Consider the following 8897-nt stretch of genomic DNA (forward strand, 5'->3'; position numbering starts at 1 on the left):
TTCGATTGCCCTTATTTAGATGCTCCGTATGAATCTGTTGTGGTCACAAGTTCATGTGAACAACTTATTTCTTCCGTTTCTCTACAAGCTTTTCATCGGTGCAATTTTTTCCCTCTCTATTTTTTACATGCTCAAATAACACCGTGCATCTTGTACAAATTCAAATACTAGATCAGTAGCATCATCGGTGCAACCGTGCAACTTGTCCTGTATTTACCACCGTGCATATATTATACAAGTCGAAAGGATCAGTACCTTCGACTTGGATGTGGTATAACATAAATTTCTCCTAAGATCTGCATCTGATTTTTGATACCTGTAAGTTTCCTTTTCTGAAAGCCTTGGAGCAACTCCAGTAGATACCGTATCCTCTTAGAGCAACTCTAGTAGATCCCGTATTCCTAGAAAAGCGCCTTCCTGTAAATCCGTTTTTTTTAAGGATCCCGTATAATCACCTCCTGTCCCGCATGTTTACGGGAATAAAGTCTTTCTCAAGAAATTGGCTGGCTGAAGTTTCAGGACGGAAGCGCCCCGCGCATCCGCCTGCATGCACCGCTCCACCTCGGGCCGCTGCCACCATCGCCGAGCGTCGCCTCCTTCATGTGCTCCGCCTCCTCTGCTTGGTAGCCGCCGCTTCGCCTCCCATGCCCCGCCCTGCCACGTGCAACTCTGCCTCCCCTCTGTTCACATTGTACATTTTTTATATACAATAGAAATGTTTTTTATACAGATTTAACATTTTTCAGATACATTTTTTCATATAGATTGTACATTTTTTTGTATACAACAGGAATATTTTTATACACATTTACCATTTTTCAAATACATGATTAACATTTTTTCCAAGTATATGTTTTGATATCTACTTTTTTCATATAAATTGTACATTTTATATTTTTCTTATATATAGGAAACCTTATTGTCATATACATCTTTTCCAGCTTTCTTTGAGTTCTTTTTTTTCGACACGTGTCTACTTTTTAAAAATACACACTGTACATTTTTAGTATACATGTGAAACATTGTTTTGATGCACGTTGAAAAAATTTCAATACATGAATGTACATTTTTTTTAAATACATGTTTTGAACATTTTTTTTCTAATACATGTTAAACATTTTTCAAATACAAGTTGAACATTTTTTACATTGTATAAAAATATTTTTTTAAAAAATTTATGAAAGTTTTTTGAACCACAAGAATATTTCTTTAAATATGACATACAGTTTTTGAATGGTATGAAGCATTTATTTGATTTATGCAAAGCATTTTCAATGTAACGTACACTTTTTTGAATTGTACGAAACATGTTCTTTGAAGAGAGCGACTAAAACAATTTTCAAATGGATGTTGACTGCTAATAATAAACGGAATGCAAAAACCACATGGAGAAAAGCATACACACGTACTAGTATATCCACTTGTTTTTTCTTTGTAGGGAAAACAAGTAATTTTTTACGGGTTTTAGGAAAAACTAGTACAATCAGTCGCACACGTAGAACAACCTGTGCTCACTTGCTATACAATCGTTGACTTTTTTTGAAGCAAACTGAACAGTGCCCGTGCGTTACAACGGGATATAAATCTTCTAGTCTGTTGGATTGTGACTTACATGTCTATGATAATATGATTGTAAAATGATCATCAAATTCTGTCCATCAATTGCCTTATATTTTGATTTAAAGTTTGGTAAGTAAATTAAAATGGAACTGGTTCAGAGGGTAAGTAAATTAAGTTCATTTATTATCATACAAGCAAGGTTGAATGAAGGGATGATGAGTAGAAAGGCACGATGCCAGTACGTTGTAACGGGATATAAATATTCTAATAAGTTAGCTCGTGATTTACCTGTTAATAATAATGTGATTATGTAAATAAATGTTCATCAAATTCTGACTGTGAATTACCTTATATTTCATTAAAAGTTTGGTAAGTAAATTAAAGTGAAATTTGTTCACAAGATAAGTTCATGTGGAAGGTTGGACGAAGAAGTAGTGGGAACAAACATGAAATGGGAACCTAACATTTTTTTAAATAGTAGAAATTAGAGATTAGAGACTAGAGATTAGAGATAGAGATATACAATCGTTGACTAACCAGGTCGTAGGGAAGGCGCGCATGGGACATCCGTGCGGAAGGCCCACAGGAGTGATCGATTATATTTTATGTATTCGACAAACCTGTGTTCATATCCGCTCACTTTCTCACAAAGTTATACTTCCTTCGTTTTTAAATATAAGTTTATGAAGAGATTCTACTATGAACCACATATGGAGGAGCTTCAAAGACTTATATCTAGGAACGGAGGGATTATTATATTATCATTATATTATTTTTTATTCATATTTTGTTTTTTAATTATTTTTTATGTTTTGTTTAAGAAAATACATGAATAGCTTTGAAATTACATGAAGATCTATTCTCATAGGCATAGAAAATATTCCAAATTGTGTGATTTGGTTTTCAAAATATGTATTTTAATTGTTTTACGCGGTAACATTTCTTAAGTATGAGATATACTGTATATTTTAAATATATGAACACTTATATTCAGCTTCATAAATAATTTAAAATATATGAACATTTATTTTGTTGTCATGGACACATTTTTGCATATATGTTCTCTTTATATTATTAAAAGTAATTTATGTCAACATTTAATTATTTATTAATTTCAGTTTTTAACATTTTAAATTTGAAAATATGAATGATATATGTGTTAGTGGGCCGTGAGAGAGGCTGGCCCACTAAAGTCTACCGTTGAGGCGGCTATATGCCGCTATGTGAGCGGTCAGCGTTAGAATCGCTCCTCCTTTCACGCCGTCACGCCGCCACTCCCCGGCTGCGGTCCGCTCTCACCTTCCGCCGACAGCCCGCCACCCACCTCGACGGCCGTCGCCCGTCGGCCGTCGCGGGTCCCCGACCGTATTCCCTGCCGCCCCCTCTCCCTCGCCTTCTCTCCGCAGCTCACCCCGCAACTTCCAATCCTCCGGTAGCCCAACGCCGACCATGGGTTTCGCGCAGCTCGTCATCGGCCCCGCCGGCAGCGGCAAGGTGATTGTCCCCGATTCCCGCCCGCTCCCTCTTTCGCTCCGTGCTTAACTCAATCTCCAGCTTTAATTTGATTGGGGACGGATTGGTTCGTCGCTCTGACCAACTAGGGTTCTGCTTCTGCCGCTGCTTATTTTGCATGGTTGCACTCCTGCTTTGTTTTAGTACCAAGTTTGTGCCGTGCTACCTGTATTGTATGTATATATTCCAAAGAATTTGAGTGATTGGAGTGGGTTGCACGGGAGGTTAGAGTATGGTTATGGAGAAGCTGAGGAATACCTAGTGTTTTCTTATCAGTTGTTAATCGTTTGCAGTCGACCTACTGCTCTGGTCTGTATCAACACTGCGAGACGGTGGGCAGGAGGATTCATATGGTCAACCTGGATCCAGCTGCAGAGCACTTCAGCTATCCTGTATCTACTGGTAAGATTTCCTGCACGCTGTTGTGCACATTTTTTTTACAATAGGGCTCTTACTCACCTCTGTTTGATATTTTTGTAGATATTAGAGAGCTCATATCACTGGATGATGTCATGGAGGAGCTTGGGATGGGACCAAATGGCGGCCTCATCTATTGCATGGAGTATCCTGTTGTTTGAAAGCATGTTAATTTGTTGTTGATTGCTGTCTTCCAAGCTATTTGGTTATGAAGGGGCCCCTTTTGGCATATCGTCTATAATGTATTTCTGCTCTGTGTTGGTACTTATAAGCGGGTTGGAGGTGAAGCATTTCACTGCTGACGCTGAACTGGTCTTATAGCACATCCCTGCAATTGTTCCTCTAGTAGCTGAATATTGATGCTCACAGATTTATTACATGTTAGTTTGGAAGACCTACTTTTGCGGCAGTTAGAACTGGTGCATCATCTAGATCATACTTCATTATATCTTTGTGCGATGTTTGCGCATATACTTTGTTATATCTAGAACTGAACCACCTTCTGTTTTGTTTTCACCAGTAGAAGTTACTTGTAGATGCTCCAGGGGCAAATAATTTTGCACTTTTGCTGTACCTGCATGATTTGTTATCTGGATAGTAGATACTATGACGCTAAGTTATAGTTTCAATTTGCTGCTCCATTTGTTGAAGTCATTTACATGATGCCGCCTTTCACACTTTGGATTGAATGACATTGCCATGCTGTGAATTTTATTAGTGAATCAAGAACTCTTTTTGTAATCTAGGATCTGGCTGAACTCATTTATGTAATTCAAAGAGGATGTGAATACTCTTTATTGACATAAAAACTACTCCCTCCGTTCACAAATATAAGATGTTTTGGATATTTCAGTATGGACTACATATGTAGTGAAATGAGTGAACAAACACACTAAAACATGTCTATATACATCCGATTCACAAAAGCTAGAACATCGTATATTTGTGAACCTAGGGAGTATCATTTTAGGATCTTATGCTGGCAGTTGTTGTTTCCTTAAGAAACCCTTAGGCACCTTGAAGACAATTTAGATGATTGGTTGGATGAACAATTGGAAAACTACTTGGATGATGACTATCTTGTGTTTGATTGTCCAGGTAATATTCTTAATGCATGTTTATATCTTGTTAGTTTGTTAGACTATTTCATGCCACCTACTATTCTTACCACCTATATGGGCCTAACGTAATGAATTTCCTTTTACTTCTTATTATGTTAAAATTATACACTACTGTGTACATGGTGCCATCTTTACCTATCTCTTATGTGGTTCTGTACTATGTCTTATTTTATGAAAAATCTGAGATACCTAGATTGCTTAACATTACATGAAGGCAGTTAACCCAATGTTCCACATCTTGCTTTGGCAGGCCAGATTGAACTCTTCACTCATGTTCCAGTCCTGCGTAACTTTGTTGAGTATCTGAAACGGAAAAATTTCACTGTTTGCGCTGTGTACCTTTTGGATTCGCAGGTTTGAATCACTAATGTAGTTTTCCTTTACGACAACACTGAACTCAAACCCCAGACTGATATCTGTTTGTTTTTCTTGGTACAGTTTGTCAGTGATGTCACGAAATACATTAGCGGTTGCATGGCTTCTCTTTCTGCTATGATTCAACTTGAGCTTCCTCATATCAACATCCTTTCAAAGATGGACCTGGTTTCCAATAAAAAAGATGTAGAAGAGTATGTTCTCTTTAATTTTTTTCTCCCATAATTAGCTGTAACATTATAAGGTTGCCCTTTTTTTTACTGATGATGTTTTTCTATCTTAGCTATCTGAACCCTGAGGCACAGGTTCTTCTGTCACAGCTGAATCGGCAGATGGCACCTCGGTTTCACAAGTTAAACAAGGCTTTAGCTGAACTGGTATGTCTTGAACCTGTAAACTAAATAAAAAAATCTCATGCTGTATGAAGCCCTATAACTTTCAATATATTGTGGTCAACTATGTCTTTGTTATGCCATAAACCCATAATTGCCGGTCGTGAATCTCTTGCTTTGAACTGCTATGTTTCTGATGAAAAAAATTTCTTAAGGAAAGCTCTGTATCCTGTTTTGGTAGGTAATTTGCTCTAATATTGTATCTCTGCGTCCAATATTGATGTCAGCATTCATGTAGGTTGATGATTACAACATGGTGAATTTCATACCACTTGATTTGAGGAAGGAGAGCAGGTATTCCTGTTTGTTTTCTTGGTTTAATTAAAATCTCAGCCCTTCTTTACACGCCTAAGAATTCATTCTTTTCTGCTCAAGTGATCGAAGAAGCCCTTTGCCACTTGAGTTTCTGATCCTTAGACATGCTACGTCTACTAGTATGCTTGTGGATGCAACTTTAACATTTATCTGGAAGACACATTCCCTCCTTGCCAGATTCATATTTCTGGTGGGGTGGTGGTATAATAGCACACTTGACAATTTTTACCACTTTTGTGCGGTTGTTCCATTTTTTTGCTGTCATATACTCCCTCCGTCCGAAAATACTTGTCATCAAAATGAATAAAAAGGGATGTATCTAGATGTATTTTAGTTCTAGATACATCCTTTTTTGTCCATTTTGATGACAAGTATTTTCGGACGGAGGGAGTACTTGTCTGGTCTTTCTGGAAAATCTTTCCTACTTATAAAGGTTGGAGTTGGTGGTGAGTTCACATATGGGACCAACAACCTTCATCACTAAAAAAATACACCCTTACCCACATGTGAGACCAGCAACCTCCCAAGATACATAAATAAACAAATGCACGTTTACTTACATGTGAGGTATAAAATAAATAAACAAATACACTACTACTTTCATGTGAGACCAACACTTGCAGAATGCACGAATAACAAATGCAAAAATGTGACTCCAACTCAAAATTATGCTCTAAGCAATGAAATAGCTCATTGTATTTTATAGTTTCGTAGCAACGCACGGGCATTATGCTAGTAGTATTAATAATTATGGAATCAGCACTATACTGAGCGGGAAAATTTCCACCTTGAGATGATTGTTGAGTTGAAATTTATGTGCTATATCTGGTTAAATTTGAAGTATAGTGCTGCAGTGAAACAAAACACTTGAGCAACACTTCCATTTTCCATGCTGATATTAAATTTCCAGTTATTTCCATGGCAGATTTATCTACCTGGTTGTGTTTTTTCGTATGCCTGACCATCCTTGCTTTTGCAGCATTCAGTATGTGCTGTCAAACATCGACAACTGCATCCAGTACGGGGAAGACGCCGATGTGAAGGTTAGGGACTTCATTCCCGAGGAGGACGATTAACCATTTTGATCAAGCAGAAGCAACAAATTAGTCAGGTATCATGTAGAATAGGTCCATGGGAGGAGGAATTCGCCGCAGAAGCGCTATTTATCTGTTTCAATTGTTAGTCGAAAAAACAAGGCAGAATGCATCTGTGAAGAGTGTGTGGGTCACCTTATGCGTGTGGTTGACTAGCAAGTGCTTGTGTAAACAAATCATCCTCCTCTTCCAGAGTTCTTGAATCGCATCAGACATGAGCGTAATACGTACCTAAAACAGTGTATGCGCTAATGCACCAATTCTGCTCCTTTCTTTTTGGTCAGCCGTAATGTTAGTATATTTTGGAGGCGCTAGGTTCTGGAAAGTTTGTCAGATTGTATAGCTCTTCCTTGCAAAGGTTGTTCCTTGTTTAGCATAGCATCGCATTGCAATCAATACACACATGAAGTCTTGCTGTGCAAAATGCCTTTTAAAGTTTCAATGGACAGAGTGAAAGCATCTCTGTCTTCGGTACACCATACGACATCCCAGTTTACAAGCTCACCATCGCCCGCCCAAAAACCAGGCAGATTTTCCAACTTCACTTTGTTTCTTTGCTTCCTTTGTGCTAAATTTCCAAGAATATATACTAAATTGATAGGATTAACCAGCAAAGTAAACATGCAGAATAATTGACTTAAGTAGCATGTTTGTCACAATGTAAGGCTACTCATAGTGGGGAGTATCATATACTAGTATCATGCATATGACACTAGTGTATGATATTATCTTCATAGTGTATAGTATCATAAAGTAGTACCATACATGATCATATTTATTGCCATGCATGACACAAAGTAGCATAACATTTAACATGATACGGTATCTACCTATGTTACTCTAACCCTCTCTCTCTTCTTTAATTGTGTGTCACATAAGCATGTTTGTTAGTCCCAAGTGCATGTTACCGGTTATGTTACTCCCACTATAGCCAGCCTAATTCGGCAAAAGTGCACTTTTTTTATAGTTTGACTTGGTGCACATTACAATGCACACAACCAGTATTTATTAGAGTCCATGTATCAAGCTCCGGTACTCAATTACATGATTGACAAATAAACAAGCCACAACCGGCGAAAATAGAAATATATACCTACACACATAGCCTACTATTGACAAACTGGTTGTATGTATCCCGTACTATCATTTTCCATTGGTTACGGAAGTACACATATGATCTTACAAAGTAAAACCGAATGTTCAGTACAAACTGGAGCCTCTTATAAGGTTTAGAAGCATAATTAGGAAGATACTCCCTTTGTTTTTATTTATTCTGTATACTAGCTTTGTCTTGAGTCAAACTTTATAAATTTTGACCGGGTTTATAGAAAACATTATGAACATTGGCCTTAACAAATATATATGATGAAGATGATGATATTGATTTTGCATTGTTGATGTTAATAAATTTTTCTATAAACCTAGTCAAAGTTTATAAAGTTTGACTTAAAACAAACCAAATATGCAAAGTAAATGAAAATAGAGAGTATTTTGTTACTGTAATACTCCTTCGTCTCAGCGACACTTATTTTGAGACGGAGGGAGTACTATTTACAAATTTTTATAGTTGTTGACAATTTTGGAGCCGTTCATCCACCCCAATTTAACAGTGGTAGAATAGGAGGTACCTGTTGGATTGGTACCAAAATTATGTGGGATCAATACTTGTAATATTTTTTTACTCTTTTAAAGGGTAGATTCATCATTTACCATCATCCAGGATGACGCCGCCGGTACCAAAATTAGGAGGCCTTTGGCTGCCTCCCTTAAGCCCAATCGGTACCAAAATGCATTTAAAAAATTCAGGAATTCAAAAAACTGTTCACGAACTCAAAATAGTCGAGTTCAAAAAAAGTTCACGGATTTGGAAAAAAAATTCACTAGTTCAAAAAAATTCACAAATTTGAAATTTTTCATGAATTTAAAAAAATTGCATGTTTCACAATTTTAAAAAAAGTTCACGACTTTGAGATTTTTTTTCAAAAATTTAGAATTTTTTTCCACATATTTGAGAGGGAAAAAGTCATGGATTTAAGGGAGACTGTTCACAAAATATTTAAAAAATGCATGCATTTTTTAGAAAAAGAAAGAAAAAGTAAACGAAAAAGAAA

General features: G+C 37.0%; 1 protein-coding gene across 1 annotated transcript; it reads left to right on the top strand.

The window, feature by feature from the left end:
* Positions 1-2787: 2787 nt before the first annotated feature.
* On the top strand, positions 2788-7069 carry LOC123136335 (GPN-loop GTPase 3). Its single transcript, XM_044555700.1, has 9 exons — positions 2788-3054; positions 3366-3474; positions 3553-3634; positions 4502-4587; positions 4861-4964; positions 5049-5179; positions 5269-5362; positions 5616-5671; positions 6672-7069. The coding sequence occupies exons 1-9, from the start codon at positions 3010-3012 to the stop codon at positions 6766-6768; spliced, it is 804 nt and encodes a 267-aa protein (XP_044411635.1). The 5' UTR covers positions 2788-3009; the 3' UTR covers positions 6769-7069.
* Positions 7070-8897: the final 1828 nt, after the last annotated feature.

Source organism: Triticum aestivum, chromosome 1B (assembly GCF_018294505.1).
Source record: "Triticum aestivum cultivar Chinese Spring chromosome 1B, IWGSC CS RefSeq v2.1, whole genome shotgun sequence".
Classification (NCBI taxonomy): Eukaryota; Viridiplantae; Streptophyta; class Magnoliopsida; order Poales; family Poaceae; genus Triticum; species Triticum aestivum.